Raw genomic sequence first — 20297 nt, 5'->3', positions numbered from 1 at the left:
AGAGAGAGATGTATGTTTGTGAAGAGTGTGTGTGTGTGAGAGAGAGAGATGTTGTTTGTGGAGAGTGTGTGTGTGTGTGAGAGAGAGAGATGTATGTTTGTGGAGAGATAAGCTGGTGCTTCTTTTAGTCTTTTATGATTCTGTGTAATAGCCAATCTACTTATCTTATCTGTGATATTTATTGAGTGTCTACAATATGTATACCACTGTGTATCTCAGTAGAAGGATAAAATACAAAAGTTTGTTAAAACCACGTGGCTCTTGTTATCTTGGAATTAGCCGGTTGGGAGAAACGAGATGCGCCTGCACTTTGAACAGTAAATTTGGAGGGCAAAGAAGTATATGATTCTTCCAGGTGCCAGATTAATTGTCACAGGCTCAGGAGCAGGACTTCCTGGCATCTCAGATGGTAGAGAACCCACCTACTGTGCAGGAGATGTGGGTTCAATGCATGGGTCAGGAAGATCCCCTGGAGGAGAGCAGGGCAACCCGCTCCAGTATTCCTGCCGGGAGAATCCCATGGACAGGGGAGGCTGGCGGGCTACAATCCATAGGGTTGCAAAGAGTTGGACAGGACTGGGCAGCTAAGCACGCTGGAGTTCAGGGAGCAAAGGGGGAAATGAGGGCTGGAAAGGTGAGTGAGGGCCCCGGAGGAAGTGGGGCTGAATGTCTGCTCCCAGGATGGGGAGACGTGTGCAGGAGCGCTGTGACCGGAAAGGGTGTTCTGCGTGGTGGTACCCTGAGGGTAACAGTGCACGGGGCCTGAGCTCTTTGGGAGGAACACTGAGAAGTTGCCAGTTGGATTAGAAGGATCCTGTTGAGGTAATGGGGCTTAAATAGATTGAATGCAACAGATACTCATATATGGTCTGATCACGGGCAAGTTGTGGATTTTGCTGACATTTTATACATGAAAGTTGTTACATTTTTCTACATTTGCTTTTGGCTCACAAAAGTTTCTGAGAGAAATGAGTGTTGACTGAAAAACTGAACAATCTAAAAGGTGAGAGTTACATTTGGTGAACAAAACTGAGGCCTCAGTCCTAGGACACAGCCTCTCAGACGGCTCTGAGGGACGGCTCTGAAGAGGCTGGGGGAGGCCAGGATGTATGGGGGCTTTGCAACAGAGATCAGATAGTCGGAACATCAGAAGACTACCTGATTAACTAGAGAAAACAAGATCTCTCAAGTTAATGAATTGAGCGCTTTTCTGTGTATGGGAAGGTGTAGGCCTCTGAGCTCCTCGAGCTTGTTTCTTTGATCTGAGCCTCAGCTGCCCGGGGCCCGGATCCTGTGCTTTCTCACCCTGACGTGAGTTTGATGATGGTTTGATGGTTTGGGGCTGGTGGTTTGAAACTCAGGTGTTTCCATCCTGAGTTCCCGCATGGCTCATGGTCCAGGCGGCTGTAATGTGATGGCTTGGTGACTGCAGCATCCTTTGTTTACCCGTACGGCAGGAGGCATTCTTAGTTCACAGGAGCAGTGTTAAAGATGGGATTGAAAAACTCTGGATTTCCACACACGCTTAGTATTAAGATTTGCAGGAGTTATTATGTCAATAAGTACACATGTAAATTTCATATTGAATTGGCGAGTGAGAAACCTCATTAATACAGCATATGTTTTTTCCTAGGCCGGACCTGATAGACATGAATACTGTTGCTGTTCAAAGCAACCTTGCAAATTTAGAGCACGCTTTCTATGTAGCAGAAAAAATCGGTGTTATAAGACTTCTGGATCCTGAAGGTGAGTGATTGTCTTGACCAGATGTTGATGGGCTGGAAGGTCTGATCTAAAGTAATTGATCAGCATTTTGAAATAATTCATGTTCCTGCTTTTAGATGTTGATGTCTCCTCACCTGATGAAAAGTCAGTAATAACTTATGTATCATCTCTCTATGACGCATTTCCCAAAGTCCCTGAAGGTGGTGAAGGCATCGGGGCAAATGTGAGTATTGATTTTTCCATTCTGAAGTTGACAACTCAGAATTGACTGAATTCTCTGAGAGTGCTTTTTGCAGTCATATTTTTTGTTAATATGACTTAAAAGAAATTGAAGTGTAGTAGATTTACAATGTTCTGTTAATTTATGCTGTACAGCAAAGTGATTCAGTTATCCATATATTTGCATTCTTTTTAAAGTGTTATTTTTCATTATAGTTTATCATAGGGTATTGAATATAGTTCTGCTAATTCCAGCCTCCCAGTCCCTACCTCCTCCAAGCTTCTACCCCTTGGCACCCATCAGTCTGTTCTCTATGTTTGTGATTCTCTTTCTGTTTCATAGATAAGTTAATTTGTGTCATATTTTAGATTATGATACCATTCATATTGTATGGTAATCGTCTTTCTCTGTCTTAACTTCATTTAGTACGATAACCTCTGGGTCTGTCCATGTTGCTACACATTGCATTATTTTATTCTTTTATATGGTCAAGTAATATTCCATTGTATATATGTACCATATCTTCTTTTCTTAAAAAAAAATTTTTTTGTCTTTAGTCTCACATGAACAGCAATGGGATCCATTCTTCCCCAAATCCCCTCCCATCCAGGCTGCCACATAACATTGAGCAGAGTTCCATGTGCTGTATAGTAGGTCCTTGTTGGTTATCCGTTTTAAATATAGCAGTGTGTACTTGTCCATCCCAGACTCCCTAATTATCCCTTTCCCCATCCTCCCCTGCCAGCAATTATAAGTTCGTCCTCTAAGTCTGTGAGTTTCTCTGTTTTGTAAGTAAGTTCCTTTGTATCGTTTCTCTTTAGATTCCACATATAAGGGATGCCATACAATATTTCTCCTTCTCTGTCTGACTTACTTCAGTCAGTATGACCATCTCTGGGTCCATGCGTGTTGCTACAGATGGCATTACTGCATTCTTTCTCATGGCTGAGTAGTAGTCCTTTGTATATACGTACACATTTCCTTTATCCGTTCATCTGTTGCTCAGCATTCAGGTTGTTTCCATGTCGTGGCTATTGTGAAGAGTGCTGCTGTGAGCATAGAGGTGCATGGGTCGTTTTGAATGAGAATTCTGTCTGGGTATATGCCCGGGAGTAGCATTGCTGGATCATATGGTAATTGTGTTTTTAGTTTTCTGAAGAGCCTCCACACTGTTCTCCATGGTGGCTGTAACATTCCCACCAACAGTCTAAAAGGGTTCCCTTCTCCCTGCACCCTCTCCAGCATTTATTGTTTGTTGACTTTTTAATGATGTCTGTTCTGATCAGTGTGAAGTGATGCCTCATTATGCTTTTGACTTGCATTTCTCTAATAATTGGTGGTGTTGAGCATCTTTTCACATGCCTATTGACCATGTGTATGTTCTCTTTGGAGAAATGTCTGTTTAGAGCTTCTGCCCACTTTGCAATTCAGTTGTTTTTGTGTTGTCGAGTTGTATGGGTTTATAGTCTTTAAATGTCAAATGTTTTTTAATGGATTTGAGTTAATAGGCTACTCAATAAATTGGTACTATATGTATTTTAATGGTACCATTCCACCATTACAATTCAAGTATAACTCAGAAACATTTCATTTCGTAAAGTAGGTTATTCAGACTTGCATGTCATTTTGTAAATGAAAACTGGAACCCCACTCAATTGAGAGATTTTTTTTTTTCTTTTTTAATGTGCTGCTGTTTAACAGCCACCCAGTTTGCTATCCTTCTCTCTGTAGAGACTATCTCACTTCTGAAATCACTTTCAAGTTTATAGACTTATATGATCCCAGGAAGTAAGGTCGCTCTGTGTTGTGTTCTGATTTGAAGGTGAGCCCCAGAGGAGGGTGATTGGGTTTTGCCGGACTAACAGGGCTTTTCTGTAGCAGGGCAGGTCTCTGACACGTGGCTCTGGGTTCTTGGTTTAGTCCCGTGGTTCCGGAAGCCTGCAGTGTATTTTCGCCGTGCGTGTCATGCTGGCCCTGCTGACGAGCGCTGTGCTTCTCTGGAGGACAGGACCCCCGCCCCACACATGCTGGGCTCTTGGGGGACCCCCTCGCCCTGGCGTCTCCGCTCCTGCAGCTGCTGCCTTTATTCTGTTTCACCTTGAAGATTTGGGAGCTCTCTGGTCTCTTGTGTCCCCTCCTCTGTGCTCTGTCTTGAAGGCTGGTCCTCGAGCAACTTGCTGCCGTGCTCACCCTTTGCTCCAGTGTCCGCTGTGACTCAGTCTGGAGCTGCCTGTGGCCGCTCCGCGCTCCTCCCCACAGCCTGCACGCAGTTCCTCACTCCCACCCCTGTACCGGGATGAGGATGGGAGCTTGCTTGTGGCCTTGCCGGCTCCCCTGATTTTCTTCTACCATCGTCTCTGCACACTGTCGGCATACTAGCTTGGAAACCTCCCACGGCTTCATGTGGGTTGCAAGGCTCAACGCGGCCTAGATGTGCTGACCTCCACGGCTCTGCACGTGTCATTTCTTCCCAGCATCAGTCCCCACGTGAGCTGTTGGCGGTGGCCAGGGCGTTCCTGTCTGAGTCCGTGCCCCCGTCCCACGCGTCGTCTGTCTGTCCCTCCCGCCACCCACTCACAGTTCCTGCTCACTGCACAGCCGCCCAGGGATGGCCTCTCCCAAGAGGCCTTCAGGTGATGCTTTCCAGGCACATCTGTGCTCACCTCACTTTTTATCTTGATGCCTCGCATAAACTACCTGCTTTTGTTATTTCAACACTTCTTCAGTACTGCTTTTCATTCTGCATAACTGTTTATATTATGACTCTCTCTTGCCTCCTCGACTAGACAGAAAACTCTTTGATAAAAGGGATCATCTCTTAAAGTATTATATTTTTATTACAGCGCTTAGCACAGTGCTTTGAACATCATAAGCGCTTCCTCAAATGCTTAATTGAAGAAAACAGTTGACAGCCTTCCAAGTCTCCTTCATTTAAAAATAAAAGTTTGCTTAAGAAATATTGAATCATTCCCACCACGTACATTTCCTGTAGGTTTCATTCCTGTCAACCTGCCTGTGTGTTAAGGTAGTTCTGTGAGTTTCAGATATCAGGTAGACTTAGAAAGGCTGGCAGAGAAGGTAGCTCACCCGGCTTTCACAGGCCGTAACTCCCTCTCTTGACTGCCTGGGAAACACTCCAAACTGATGATGGTGTTTTTTTCTGCCACATGCAGAAGCCTTCAATGCAGCCTCAGAAGCCTTCTTAACATGGTGCCTCAGTCAGCCTGGATCCTTGGATCAGAGTTGGCATTCCTTAGGCGAGTCTTAGTGGTCAACTGTTGATAGCATGCTTTTAGAGCTGTTTAAGTGGACAGAATTGAGACTGGGAGGGAATGAAGAAAACCTTGAACTGGTCCTGTCGGGCTTAAAGACCCGCAGATCCACACAATGACCTCTGGCCAGACTGTGTTAGACATGAACGTTGCCATCTGCAGATACAGACCTTCTTTGCCATCTTCTCCTTGTAGGATGTCGAAGTCAAGTGGATTGAATACCAGAATATGGTCAACTACCTCATCCAGTGGATCAGACACCACGTGGCCACTATGTCGGAGAGAACATTTCCTAATAATCCTGTAGAACTCAAGGTCTGTGTCCCTACAGAAGTTAAGTAGGGTTAAGTTTATGATTAAACCTTTAAAAAAATGCTGAAATGGTTCTGTCATTTCAGAAACTGAAGAAAAATTACCCTTGGCAAGGTACCAGTCAGCAGGCAAATTATTTATTTATCCATCTTCTATTTTATACAGAGGAAATGGAAGTCGACACCAATGCTTAAAACATCAGAGCAACAACATCTTAAATTTATAGTCCCTTCACTTTGCGTTGTTGAGAGTTAATATGGGAGGGTCTCTGGGAGTGACACTGCTGTGTTATTTTTGGAACCTGGGAGACACCTGGAGCTAGCAGGTGGCCGGGACAGGAGCTGTGTGGGAAGCTTGTGCAATACAGGGGTGGCCGGGCGTGTGCCTGTGGTCACCTCCCGTTAGAAACGGCCTCAGAGGCTTCTGTGGTACAAGACGTACATTCAGTGTTTCCCCACGAATTTGAAAGGACGTACCCGACTCCCGGGGTAAATGAGTTCCTGGTTTAGTAGAACAGGTGCTGCTGCCTGAGAAACTGGGCCCATCTCTTTGTCAGAGACGTCACAGAAGTATTAAAAGATGGTGTAGTTGTATAAACATCGAAAATAAGTTGACTCTTCTTGTACCTTGGGATTTGTCATAGCAGAGTGGTGGACTTTATTTCAAGAAATGGCTCATGTGAATATGAACAACAAGGTCTAATTCCTTGAACTGTAGACATTGTTTTCCTGATCGGAATTTCAAGAATGGTTCTAATCCAGGAGGGCCCTGTTCACATGAGCAGTTGCGTCCACGCATCTGGACACGTCTGCGGGACAGCTTTTACTCACGCCACCATGGGGAGTTTGTCCTTGGCACCAGGCTTCTTGGCACGTGTCCGTATGATGCTCCTTCGGGTCTTTCTGAAGCGGTTTTGTGTGATGTCTCCCAGTGTGGATGGTAACCGCTCCTGGCAGGAAAGCGTTCCTCCCCCTTCCGTGACCACATCTACTGTGAACAGCATCAACACACAGTGGCATTCTTTGGTTATTCACTGATGGACATCCTAAAATGTTGTACTTTGGGTTTAGCCAACTTCTAGATTTCAAGTTCTACTTATTTTCAAATAGATTCATTGTCCAGACATTTGAGTAAATTCATGCTGGCTTCTGATTAGTGCAGATGCTTAAATTATTGAAGAAATTTGACTACACAGATTACTTGCTGGTACCTGGGATAAGGCAGGATATAGGCAAAGAATACATCATGGGGAAATACCAAATATTGGGTTTGCCAAAGAGTTTATTTGGGTTTTTCTCAAAGGAACTTTTTGGCCAAATGAATAATTTTCTTAGTCAGCAAAACATTAAATGGAATCCTTCAGAGAAATGTGTCTTCTCGAACACTTTCATGGACTTGTTTTAAAGCAGCATGAATTAGGATGAAATAATCAGTGTACGCTTACTAAATGTGGAGCTATTTTATCAACATAATTTTTAGAAGCTCCTTGTTAATAAACATAATAAACATATATTTAAGAGACTTTCAAATTACTATCTATAAGTTAGATAGTAATTTAATTATATGGCTCAAACTTTTATAATACTAGCAGGACCCAGTAGCATCTTTTTTTACTGTAAGATCCGCTTAATTTGGCCATGGGACATTGAAAGCAAACTTTAGTCCTGTCTATCTGATGAGAATTCTGTTTTTCAAGGATAGACCATGAAATAGAGAAGAATGCTTCCCACCCTGTTTTATGAGAATTGCATCAGATGGTTTTTCCAAAATGTAAAAGCTAAAGTACAGCGTTTGCAAAGTGTATCTTCTAAAGGATGTGTCTTCTTATTTGGATGATGAGATCCTTAGTAGAGTTGTGGTTCCCCGGTGGCTCAGCTGGTAAAGAATCCACCTGCAGTGTGGAGACCTGGGTTTGATCCCTGGGTCGGGAAGATCCCCTGGAGAAGGGAAAGGCTACCCATTCCAGGATTCTGGCCTGGAGATTCCCATGGACACAGGAGCCTGACAGGCTACAGTCCACGGGGTCGCAAAGAGTCAGACACGACTGAGCAACTAACAGACACTGTTGTGGTTTTCATTATCCAGATGCCTGGGCAGCATATGTTGAATCAGGCTCACAGCCCTAATTACATCCTCTTCAGATCCCTTAGATCCTGTTTACCAACTGTCTGAGAACTGGCATCCTTGATTGTCTTATTTTATGAAGGAATGCCTCCCCGGGTGGGACAGTGGTAAAGAATCTGCCTGCTAATGCTGGAGATGCAAGAGATGAGAGCTTGATCTCTGGGTCAGGAAGATCCCCTGGAGTAGGAAATGGCAACCCACTCCAGTATTCTTGCCTGGAAAATTCCACAGACAGCGGTGCTTGGTGGTGCAGTCCATGGGGTCTCAAAGAGTCGGACATAGCTGAGTACGCATAGCTGAGAGAATAGAAAGCATTTGAAGTCGTGACGTTAGGTGATAATGAAAACAGATTTTTGAAGTTCAGCTCTTCATTGTTTTCCCTTTCATTTTAGGCACTTTACAATCAGTATTTACAGTTTAAAGAAACAGAAATTCCACCAAAGGAGACAGAAAAATCAAAAATTAAACGCTTATATAAATTATTAGAGGTAAGAAAAAATTTCCTTTGAATTGGCAAATGTCTCCTTTTAAAAAATTTTATTGGTGTAGTTGATTTATTATAGTGTGTTAATTTCTGCTGCTTAGCCTGGTAACTCAGTTATATACCTCAGTTATGTATGTATTTACTGTGCTGTGCAGTAGGACCTGCTGTTTGTCCATTCTCTGTATAATATTCTTTGCATCTGCTAATCCCAAACTCAGTCCTTCCCTTCCCCCTTCTCCAACCCCTCCCCTTTGTCAACCACAAGTTTGCTCTCTGTGTCTGTGATTCCGTTTCGTAGATAAGCTTTTTTGTGTCATCTTTTAGAGTCCATCTGTAAGTGATATTATATGGTATCAGATGTAATCTTTATTAAAAGTCTGTCTTGATTTAAGAAGCGTGATTTTTAATGTCTTTGCTTCACATCAGCTTTTTGTGCTGTTTTCTCTAGATTTGGATAGAGTTTGGACGCATCAAACTCCTTCAAGGTTATCACCCAAACGACATAGAAAAGGAGTGGGGAAAGCTCATCATCGCCATGCTGGAGAGGGAGAAGGCTCTTCGTCCTGAAGTTGAAAGGTAGGGGGCATTCTCTGCCCTGGGTGTCCAGTGAGGGGGTCCACTTGTGGTGCAGAAACAGCTCAAGATTTGGAGACATGCCAGGCTGGACCAACATTAGCCTTTTCCATTTGCTTGTTTGTGTGACCTTGGCTGTGTCTTTCTGATTCTCCCATTTTATCTAGAAACTCTTCCAAGTGGTTTGAGGAAGGAATCAGGGAAGTAATGTTGGAGGGGGGGCCTGGGTTGGTGTATGCAGTCGCATCTCATATGGCGGTTACAGATTTAACAGTCAGGAGGACCCATGAGAATTTCTCCAGCTTTTAAGTCACCAGAAGCTCATCCATACATAACATAGGTTAACTGTGAGCTTACCTATGTTTTGGTCTACGGCTCTCTCTCTGTGGGCAGTGAACCCTCTGTTTAAAGAAGGGCATTGAGGCAGCACCCGGAGGACGTGTGATCTCTGGTTCAGTCCCGCCCTGCCTGTGGGCCCGAAACCATCCCTCAGCTTCCTCCTTTCTCTCCTGCCTCACCAGGCGCCCCGGAAGGTCGCCTTGGTCCTCAGGAGGGGTTTGTTGGACGGTCCTTCTGTTCCAGCCTGAGCTGTGCTGCGTGGGGCTCGTGGTCCGAGTCCCCGAGGCCAGCCTTCTGGTCCTCGGTGAGCCACGCTGGCCACCTCTCAGGAGCACTGGCCTGCCCGTTTCCCAGCCTCCGCGTTTGTGAGATCTTGACACTGTCTTTTCCTGTGGCTGGGTCATCTGGTTTGTCCTCTCCTTACTCCTGATCTTCCTCTGATCTTAGCTCCAGTGTGATTTCCTCCAGAAACTTTCTGAAGTCTCCCAGGCTGGTTCAGGTGTTTTGGTGTTGACCCTCCTGTTCCACGTGGTCCTCCTTCATAGACTCATCTCAGTTGTAATTCATACATTTCTCTGCAGTTGCTTGAATGAGGACTGCCAGTTCCACAGAGTGAGCATGCAGACAGATTCCTGTGTTTGTGGTTCCTTGGACTGCCCACAGTACTGGCTCTGCTACCTGGAGGCCCTCAATATACTGATGTTCTCTGTACCCACTCCTAACTTCCACGTGGAAGAAGTGTGAACTAAGGCATTGAAGATCAGGGGCTGGGTCTGATTTGTCAGGCCTTTATGACATCATTGATGACACGCTTGTTAAAGCAGAGTATTATGTCTGCATAAAGGGATCCTTTTGAACCCGAACAAGTGCAAAATACCCAGGATGGACCTTGTAGGGAGGAGATGATTCTGGGTGGTTCAAATGAAATGCTCAGCTTCTAATCTGATGAAAGGATAGAAAAGGTGCCAGAGAAAGGGGGCAGAGTTGATTTTATTCATCAGAAGAGCAGCTGGATTTTAATTTATGTAAATAAAGAATGCTGTGGTTAAGAGTTAAGGTCTAGGAGCCAGTCAATCCTGGATGAATTATTAGCTCAGTGTTCATGCCATGTAATCTTAGACTCACTATCCTCTCTAAACTTCAGTTTCCTCATTTGTAAATAGGATGTAATAGTAGGAACCACATTTGGTGGTTCTGAGTATGTCTATAAAATGGTTAGTTAATTTCCTGGCACCTAACAATTGCTTCAGAAATGTTAGGTGCCGGCTGCTATTATTATTTTGTGCTTTTCTGTTTACTAACTATATTTGACATGGCACTCTCAAATTCCCTTCTAAAAAGGACAGTGTCTTCTCTAGTTGGGGAAGCAGCAGTTTGGCTTTGCAGTGTTGGGGATAGGAAAATATTTAGCATGGCTGATTCAATGCCTTCATTTTTCTTGAAGCAACAAGTTTTTTGGCATGAACCCTGTATTGCAAAATAATAGCTCTGTGGCATGGGAGTGTGTAAAAGGCAAATGAGAAAGAGCCAATGATCTTAGGCCAGGTAATAACCTGTAGAAAGGAAAAACAAGCACAGACAAATTAAATCTCCAAGCGTCACACTGATACTCTTCTTAGCACTTTGGCTTTTAAAAATAAAAAGTAACTTTAGTGAGAGTAGACCTAACATTCCTGGGGGTGGTTCCTGGGGGGAAAAAGGTACCTGGGCAATTTTCCAGTTAATGTAACCTAATCAACAAACGCTGTGGTGGTTAAAAAGGAAAGGTGCTCTGCTTCTTGTCAAAGCCGTTTGTTTGTAGGTGTTTGTATATACCAGTTTTTTAACCCTGTGTTGTTCAGTACAGAGCTGGATTTTCCAAAATGCTAGGATGAGGCTCTGATTGGCTGTTTTGTGTCCTTTTAGCTGATGACTGGTATTGCAGAGTAACCTGATTGTACTTTGGCTTCGGCGAAACATCAGAGTTGTTTTTGAGTTGGTGGCAAGTGAATGACTCTTGGTGAAAATATTTGGCAAGTCTTGTCCAGTGATACCCCATCAGCCTGCCTTGTCCGTACATGTAGGGCTTTAGTGTAGGCTACAAAAAAAAAAGGCAGACCGTAGCTAGCAAACCCGTAGCTCTAGGCAGGATTCTTTTGAATAGCTATCAGCGTATTATTTGCTGCGTGTTGAATATGCATGTTGGGGCATATTTAAGGAGCCATTAAAGGCGGTAACAGCCAGTCGCCTCTTTTCACCATTAGAAGCAGCACTTTCTGCAGACTGTGTATTTTGTAGTCTACTTTTAATGGTGGAAGAAAAAAACATCCTTGCGAGATAAAAATGCACAGCAGTAGTTACAGTTACCGGAGCAGTGATTCTGTGTTTAGTAACACGACCAGCACTCGGACTAGTCTTGACTCAAATGAGAATTTCCTCTCGGTTCATTGTGGTCCAACCCTGATCAACTCCTGTATTAGCTTTGGCAATGAATCCTTTGATGGACACAGGTATGGAGTCCTTGGTGTAGGGTTGTGGTTTTTCTTTCGGTGGGCCGCATTTTTCAGGGGTGGCTAGCTCTCTGACTTTGGAAGGAGACTTTATTTTATTTTGTTTCTTTTAGGTTGGAGATGTTGCAGCAGATTGCTAACCGAGTTCAGAGGGGCAGTGTCATCTGTGAAGACAAACTGTTGCTTGCCCGAAATGCTCTCCAGTCTGTAAGTTCATTTCAGGAGCTGCTGAAATTGCTATAGAGGGGTCGGTATATTCAGATGAAATAAAATCTTGTATGCTTCCCAGGTGGCTCAGACGGTAAAGAATCTGCCTGCAGTGTAGGAGACATGAGTTTGATCCCTGGGTTGGGAAGAGCTCCTGGAGAAGGGAATGGCACCCCGCTCCAGTATTCTTGCCTGGAGAATTCCCTGGATAGAGGAGCCTGATGGGCTACAGTCCATGGGGTCCCAAAGAGTCAGACACAACTGAGCGACTAACGCTTTACTTTCATGGCATGCGGGGTCTAGTTCCCTGACCACAGATCCAGCCCATGCCCCCTACAGCGGGCACGCCGAGTCCTGACTGCTGGACCACCAGGGAAGTCCCTGAGGCTAGATTTGAAACGTGTTTAATTAGTTAGTGTAGAATTAATATTGAATTGTTTTAAAATACAGGATTCTAAAAGGTTGGAATCCGGGCTGCAGTTTCAGAATGAAGCGGAGATTGCTGGATATATCCTTGAATGTGAGAACCTTTTACGCCAGCATGTAATTGATGTACAAATTCTTATCGATGGAAAGTACTACCAGGCAGACCAGCTGGTACAGAGGTAAGGGTGCTTCTTAGTCAGCCTTATCCTCCTCTGTGGCTGTTTCGTGGCCCCTCATTAAGAATGTAGAGTGTGGCGATTTTATGAAATGGTCCCTAAGCTCTTTTTTGTTGACAACGTGTGTGACATTAATTGTGTCATATTTCGGTGTGTTTAGTAGGTTTTGTTCTTCGAAGATAAATAGTAGAAAAAAATTTTATGATGCATGTAGTATTTAACACTGTAGTAACTAACCTACAGTTGAAATATTCATGTGTGATATTTGAAAAAGGGACAGTAATGAGAAAATTATCTTTTAAGTCAACTAACTATCAGTTTTGTGTTTATCTTATGAAAATGCTCATAACAAAATATTGGGAAAATATGTATATAAAATTGTGTCTCTGAGAAGTGGATTTGGGGATAGGAATGGAACATTTCTGGTTGTATATAATATATATTATGTAAATATCTGAATATGTGAGAGAGATATATAAGGCAAAAACTATGAATGAAGCTTCAAATGAGTAATTCTGCTTTTAGAAATCTATAGTAATTCTAAACATAGAAAATATCTAAATAAATATAGGGGAGAAAGTGTCCATGTCAAAAATTTGGAATCCTGTGTGTCAAATAATAGAATGAGCATATCCTATGATAGTGTTGTAATTGTGTTCAGTATAAATGACAGTTGTAAAGATCATATGATAATGTAGAATACTTATAGTACAACACTGAGTGAAAAAATTGTGATGTAAATTTTTATCAGTGTGACTCTAATGACATTTTAAAATAGACTTTATTTATTTGAGCAATTTAGGCTTATAAAAAATTGAGCGGACAGTCTAGAGTTCCCGTAACACCCCTTCAAAGCCTCTTGCCCTATTACTAACATCTTGCACTGGTGTGATGCTTTTGTTACGGCTGATGAGCCAATATTGATCATTTTGGTAATTAGAGTCCCTAGTTTCAGGGGTCAGCCTTTGTGAAAAATACCTCCTATGTTATAGCTTACGCATTTTGATTTTCTTTTCAGAGTTGCAAAACTGCGCGATGACATCATGGCCTTGCGGAACGAATGTTCCTCGGTGTACAGCAAAGGCCGCGTGCTGACGACGGAGCAGACGAAGCTCATGATATCAGGAATCTCTCAGAGTTTAAACTCAGGATTTGCACAGACCTTACACCCCAGCATGAACTCAGGACTGACGCAGGGTCTCACACCTTCCCTGACCCCGTCCAGCGTGACCTCGGGCCTGTCGTCAGGGCTGACTTCCCGCCTGACCCCGTCTGTCACTCCTGCCTATACACCTGGCTTCCCATCAGGGTTAGTTCCAAATTTCGGCTCAGGCGGGGAGACAAGCTCCCTGCAGACTCTGAAGCTGATGCAGATCCGAAAGCCCCTTCTCAAGTCGTCTCTGCTGGACCAGAATTTAACAGAAGAGGAAATCAACATGAAATTTGTTCAGGACCTTTTGAATTGGGTGGATGAGATGCAGGTAAAAATATTTACTTTTACCTGAGTTTCAGGCCTTATTGCTACCAGTTTTTTTTTTTTTTTTTTTAAACCTCATATCTTCCTATTTAAAGGTGCAGCTGGACCGCACTGAATGGGGATCAGACTTGCCAAGTGTTGAAAGCCATTTAGAAAATCATAAAAATGTCCACCGAGCTATTGAAGAATTTGAATCTAGCCTTAAAGAAGCTAAGATCAGTGAGGTATGTGAATTTAAAGTCTGTACATATATATTTCATCCCAGCTTCTGCTTTGCTCTTTCTTTTAAGACCCTGTTGTCACAGGATAAAAGATACATTGCCAGTGAACCAGAATTTCTTAAGATTCCTAACCTGCTGTCTTTTTATCCCACGTTATAGATCCAGATGACGGCACCTCTTAAACTAACTTATGCAGAAAAGTTACACAGATTAGAGAATCAGTATGCAAAACTCTTGGTAAGTTTTTTTTTAACTTTCCCTTCCCTTTGTATGGCAAAGACATGATTCTTACCATGATTCTCCTTATAAAGAATACATCCAGGAATCAAGAGCGGCACCTTGACACACTCCACAATTTTGTAACTCGTGCAACGAATGAACTTATTTGGTTGAATGAAAAAGAGGAGGAGGAAGTGGCTTATGACTGGAGTGAAAGAAACACCAACATAGCCCGGAAGAGAGACTACCACGCTGTGAGTGCACCTTCTGTGGCTGAATGTTACACGTGCCTCTCAGGTTCTATCATTTCCTAACATATTTATTTCAATTAGGAATTGATGAGAGAACTTGATCAAAAGGAAGAAACTATTAAGTCAGTTCAAGAGATAGCAGAGCAGCTGCTTCTGGAAAATCACCCAGCCCGGTTAACCATTGAGGTGAGTCAGAAAGTGTAATACGGATATTTGAATATTACTTTTCACAGTCTTTTATTGTTTGTGGATAAATATAAAAATGCAAACGGTCAAGCTTTTACTACAGCCTGGCTCAAAAATAACACTTCTGAGAAATCATCCCGATGTGCCTTCAGTTCTGCGTGAGGTGTATCACCCTTTTGTGTCAGCCCCTGGGCCTAAGAGATGCAGGACAGTAACTCTGAAGGACCTTGACTTGTCAGGCTTTGAAGTTAGTTTTTTCCTGACCACGTGGTGTTGCACGAGGTTGTAACCTTGCTGGGTCCCATTCACTTACCTGAAATGGGGGAAGTTGCCCCTAACTGTAGAGTTGGGTGAGGAGGGGAAGAGTGTGCTGTCACTGCTTGCTTCAGTTCTTGATACATAGTAGGTTCTCAGGAAGTCCTAGTTATTATTATTTCATTTACTAATCCTGTCCATGATCTGGCTCTGAGAGGAATGTCCTCAGGGTGTAACACACATTTCAGACCCAGAAGGGGAGGGCTGACCTGGAGTTTATCAGGCTGCCCGTGAGGTGCAGGTGGGGTGGGGGGTGTTTAATTTTTAGGCCTGATAAATGCTAGCGTTAGTGACTTTCTAAATGTGCTGAAGGTTATGTAAGAGGGGGAGAAGTATCAAATGTGGGCAGTTGTATATTTCCAGAGGAAGAAAACTGAAACTGTGCTTACCATGAATGGGATGTGCGGTTGAGGAAAGGGATCTGAGACTCTTTGTTCCCTAAAATAATTTGTCATGACACAAAAGATTCATGAAATTCTAGACCTCATCCGGAGGTCTGGGGAATGTTACAGTTGCCCTTCTTTAATGTAAAATTGTGGTTTTCATCCCCAGGAAATGCCACATAGAAATGTTAAGGACTAGAAGAGTGTGGGTGGGGGTGGGGGTGGGGAGTACTAGGGAAAGGAGATTAGAATCATGACAGGTCTGGAAATACTTTTATACTATGGTCAACTAAAAGTGGTGTAACGAGAAGTGACAGCTGCTAGGAAGTGCGATTATAGGTTGAGACTTTTGATGGGAATGGATGAAGTGGATGTGAACCTGATTACCTTTAGGTAGAGCTGTTAGTCTAATTAAGAGGCTGTGGAAGAATAAAATTAAGCCTTAGTCATCTTTATGGTTCTTCAGGCCCATCTAAGGTATTGTAGGCTATGGATAGTAGTTAATTATCAACATGATTTTGTATTTTATGAGGAAAAGGAGCTAATAATCTAACAATGCACAATGTGTATTTTATAGCCAATTTACTCTAAATAGCTTAATTGGAGGGAGCACGTAACGTGATCAGGAAGTGTTGCCAAATTTCCACGGTTGCCTTTTATGTTCCATCCAGAAAGCTGCCTGGACGGAGCTCTGTGGTCTGTTTCTCCCTCCAGGAGGGATCTTACGTAAGACAGTCGTTAGAGCAGCTAGGCCGCCCTCTTCTGGAAGCCAGGGAACTGCACCTTAAATAGGAAAGCGTGTTTCCTGTTTCCCTGTAAGTAGGTGCCTTTCCTACAGTGGTTTTGCTCTCATGAAAGAGGCACCTTGTACTGAATAAAGATTCAAGTAAAAAACTTGAAATAAAACTTCCTAGAATTATCTCTGATATGATCCCAGAATTACACTGATAAGGGATTGTACAAGCTTCTCCACCCTTCCCAAATAGTCCCGATAAAACAGATCAGCCTCACTCCTGCCAAGAGCTTCAAGACTAGTTTTGGAAGCAAAGACCAGGAAAAAAACTACACACCATGTACTTTGGTGTCAGAAGGGGGATTTTATTATCCAGTAATACAAAAATTCAGAAAACAGACAGAGGAAAATGGAGTGAAGGGGGTGTATCTGAGGATTCCACACAGGAAAGTGTTGGATAGCTTGCATCCATCTCAAGTGTTAAAGAAGTCTGCCTGGAAAAACAGCCCCAGAGTTAGCATTTTTCATATATGTGACAAGAAAAACAAGTCAAGAAACTGAAAATTTGAAAGAAATCGGACTGATTGAAAAATGTATGCAAGACAGCAAAAGAGACACAGATGTATAGTACAGTCTTTTGGACTCTGAGGGAGAGGGCAAGGGTGGGATGATTTGGGAGAATGGCATTGGAACATGTAAATTATCATATGTGAAACAAATTGCCAGTCCAGGTTCGATGCATGAGACAGGGTGCTCAGGGCTGGTGCACTGGGATGACCCAGCGGGATGGAGGGAGGTGGGAGGGGGGTTCAGGATGGGGAACACAAGTACACCTGTGATGGATTCATGTCAATGTATCGCAAAACCAGTACAATATTATAAAGTAATTAGCCTCTGATTAAAATAAATAAATTTATATTAAAAATGTAAAAAAAAAGAAAAATGTATTTTACACTTTTAGGACTGGCTTTGTGCAAGTGGGGATGTTTAGCTTCGCGGGACATTTCACGTCCCTGAATCTCAAGTCTCTGTTAAAGGCATCTCATCACCTGTGTAGACCGTCGTCTTTTAACCCTGAGCAGCCTGGGTGTGTCTTGCTGGGCAGATGGCAGCAGTGACTGTGTTTTCTCTGGCAGGCCTACCGCGCGGCAATGCAGACGCAGTGGAGCTGGATTCTGCAGCTCTGCCAGTGTGTGGAGCAGCACGTGAAGGAGAACGGTGCTTACTTCGAGGTATGGAACAGTCACCGTGTCGGCGGGTGGTACTGCAATTTCAGCTGAGTTACAGGAACCATTTCCATGGTGTAATGTTGGGATGCATATATGTCTGATTGGGGGGAAAGAAACCAAAATGTCTTCATTGTAGGATAGAAGGGTTATATGTCCTTTAGGATAAATGGAAGCATTTTAGTAAAGAAGAAATACTTTAAAAACCACTTCAAATGTCAGAAAATCTTAACTTTGTCCACGCTTCTCTTTTTGAGGAACAGTTTTACTAGGGGGAGCTTTTTTTCTATTCGTCAGAAGTTTAAAAATATTCTTGCAATTTCACCCCTGCCTAACAACTGTTTGGGCTTCCCTGGTAGCTCAGCTGGTAAAGAGTCCGCCTGCAATGCAGGAGACTGTCCCCTGGAGAAGGGACAGGCTACCCACTCCAGTTTTCTTGGGCTTCCCTGGCTCATCTGGTAAAGAATCCGCCTGCAACGTGGGAGACTTAGGTTCAGTCCTTGTGTTGGGAAGATCCCTTGGAGAACGGAAAGGCTACCCACTTCAGTATTCTAGCCTGGAGAATTCCATGGATAGAAGAGCCTGCCAGGCTATAGAACATGGGGTCGCAAAGAGTCAGACATGACTGAGTGACTTTCACTTTCATTTAACAACTGTTTAAGTGTTTATAGATGTTCTAAAGTGAAATAGATGTTCAATCAAAGTAATACAGGGCCACGACCACAATATAGACATAAACTTTGTTATATAGATGTATTATTTTTCATATTTTTTTCCATGGTGGTTTATCACAGGATACTGAATACAGTTCCCTCTGCTAATACTAGTAGGGCCTTGGTGTTTATCCTCCCTGTGTATGAGAGTTCGCATCCGCTAACCCCGGAGTCCTACTTCCTTTTCCCACCTCTCCTCCCCCTGGACAACCACAGGTTTGTTCTCTGGAGACATAAAATTTGGACACTTAGCATTCACTCATCATCATCCAGGTTCAAGAGTTGGTGTTTGGTTAAGGGAAGGGCTCTGGAGAAGAAGTCTTGAGGTCTCCTTCTGTTCCCATGTAGGAGGGGTACACATAGGGCTCTGGTACTCAAACCTGACAACTGGGGGCTTTGCTGATGTTTCATACACTTTAACTGCCAGTTTTCATCTTTTGCTAGTTTTTCAATGATGCCAAAGAAGCCACAGATTACTTGAGGAATCTGAAAGACGCCATCCAGCGGAAGTACAGCTGTGACAGGTCCAGCAGCATCCACAAACTGGAGGACCTCGTTCAGGAGTCAATGGTATGAGCAGGAAGACCCCCGGGCTTCGTCAGTGATGCACAGTGGGGCTAGATGCGCGCCTTGTATTTCTGTGTGTGGAGCTTCGCATTTTATTGGTACTCTTGGTGTTTCCGCCTCACTCAAGCATTTAAACATTCAGTTTTAGCATTTTTTTTTCTTTTTGGCAACACAGCAGGAGTATTGTTTGATGTGATTGCCTTAGTATTTTAAAATGCTGTCACAGTGTTTTGTGTGTATGTGTGTTTAGTCATTTATTCCATAAAGACTTGTCAGTATTTCTATATCCTAGACACCGTTTTTAGTGCTGGGACTGAACACAGCAGACAAGAACCCTGCCGGGGGTAGGATGCAATAAACATGATGAGTTAGTACAGTACAATATATGTAGTCTGTTAGATAGTGGTAAATGTGAAGGAGAAACGAAAGCAACCAGACAACGCGGGGAGAGCGGGTGGCGAGGGGCTGACGGTTCAGACGGAAGACTCTTCTGGGGAAGCTGCATTTGTGCACAGCCCTAAAAGAACAGAGAGTACTACAAGCTGTTTGCTTCTAAAACCCTTCTGATTTATTCCGCAGGAAGAGAAAGAAGAGCTTCTGCAGTATAAAAGTACAGTGGCGAGCCTGATGGGGAGAGCAAAAACAATAGTTCAGTTGAAGCCCAGAAATCCTGACTGTCCACTCAAAACTTCTCTTCCGATCAAAGCCATCTGTGACTACAGACAAATTGAGGTACTTTAAATCCTAGGAACAGACCTCTTTCTGGCATTATTCATATATTTAAAAAACAAGGTCATATTGCTCACTAGTGGTAAGGTTTTCTACTTTTTAAAAAGACAAAAAAATACCCAAGATTGGGTGTGAAAAGAGACGAATACCACAGTGACTACATCTGGTTGTTCTCTTCTTCTTTTAAAACCAGATAACCATTTTCAAAGACGACGAATGCGTTTTGGCAAATAACTCCCATCGTGCTAAGTGGAAGGTCATCAGCCCCACTGGGAACGAAGCCATGGTCCCTTCTGTGTGCTTCACCGTCCCTCCTCCAAACAAAGAGGCGGTTGACTTTGCAAACAGGTTTGTGTGCATTAGCTCCAGATGTAGGGCTGGCTTTGGGGCTCTCTGAAGGTTAAAGAAACAATCAGTGCTTTGGCAAGGCTAATAGAATATGGGTTTGAGCAAACTCCCAGAGATAGTGAAGGACAGGAAAGCCTGGCATGCTGCAGTCTGTGAGCTTGCAAGAGTCAGATAAGACTTAGTGACTGAACAGTGACAGCCCTGGATCAGAAGGACCTAGAGCTAGTAAACCTGGGGTATGTCTCAAACACAGACAGAAACCGTCGCATGTGTTGGTGGGGAGTGGGAGGGCTGAATCTGAGTTTTCTTCCATGTGTTTCAGAATTGAGCAGCAGTATCAGAATGTCCTGACCCTTTGGCACGAGTCTCACATAAACATGAAGAGTGTGGTCTCCTGGCACTATCTCATCAATGAGATCGACAGGATCCGAGCGAGCAATGTGGCTTCAGTAAGTGCAAATCTGCACGTCCACCCAGCCTGTCCCAAGGTGCAGGCTCTTGTCTTGAGGAGTGGCCTTTGTATTTTCCCTTGAGTAGGATGAGGTCCAGCAGATCCATGATAAAAGTCATTTATTCACTGAA

At 43.5% G+C, this 20297-nt stretch overlaps 1 protein-coding gene across 23 annotated transcripts in view; it reads left to right on the top strand.

Moving 5' to 3' along the window:
- DST (dystonin) overlaps positions 1 to 20297 on the top strand; it is a 514228-nt gene that overhangs the window by 312568 nt on the left and 181363 nt on the right. For 21 of the 23 annotated variants that reach the window (XM_040249211.1, XM_040249210.1, XM_040249209.1 and 18 more), the window contains 17 exons: positions 1634 to 1746; positions 1842 to 1948; positions 5413 to 5532; positions 8046 to 8141; positions 8586 to 8713; positions 11652 to 11745; positions 12196 to 12350; positions 13366 to 13828; positions 13920 to 14048; positions 14205 to 14282; positions 14357 to 14518; positions 14597 to 14701; positions 17269 to 17364; positions 18516 to 18641; positions 19218 to 19370; positions 19561 to 19715; positions 20038 to 20164. In XM_040249211.1, the coding sequence (XP_040105145.1) occupies positions 1634 to 1746; positions 1842 to 1948; positions 5413 to 5532; positions 8046 to 8141; positions 8586 to 8713; positions 11652 to 11745; positions 12196 to 12350; positions 13366 to 13828; positions 13920 to 14048; positions 14205 to 14282; positions 14357 to 14518; positions 14597 to 14701; positions 17269 to 17364; positions 18516 to 18641; positions 19218 to 19370; positions 19561 to 19715; positions 20038 to 20164 (2407 nt within the window). Of the gene's footprint in view, positions 1 to 1633; positions 1747 to 1841; positions 1949 to 5412; positions 5533 to 8045; positions 8142 to 8585; positions 8714 to 11371; positions 11539 to 11651; positions 11746 to 12195; positions 12351 to 13365; positions 13829 to 13919; positions 14049 to 14204; positions 14283 to 14356; positions 14519 to 14596; positions 14702 to 17268; positions 17365 to 18515; positions 18642 to 19217; positions 19371 to 19560; positions 19716 to 20037; positions 20165 to 20297 lie in introns of those variants that run through there. The other 2 variants (XM_040249207.1, XM_040249208.1) reach the window with 1 other exon arrangement.

Source organism: Oryx dammah, unplaced genomic scaffold, assembly GCF_014754425.2.
Source record: "Oryx dammah isolate SB20612 unplaced genomic scaffold, SCBI_Odam_1.1 HiC_scaffold_11, whole genome shotgun sequence".
NCBI classification, from domain to species: domain Eukaryota; kingdom Metazoa; phylum Chordata; class Mammalia; order Artiodactyla; family Bovidae; genus Oryx; species Oryx dammah.
The sequence above is the reverse complement of the archived record's forward strand: the minus strand, read 5'-3'. Positions and strand labels throughout refer to the sequence as shown.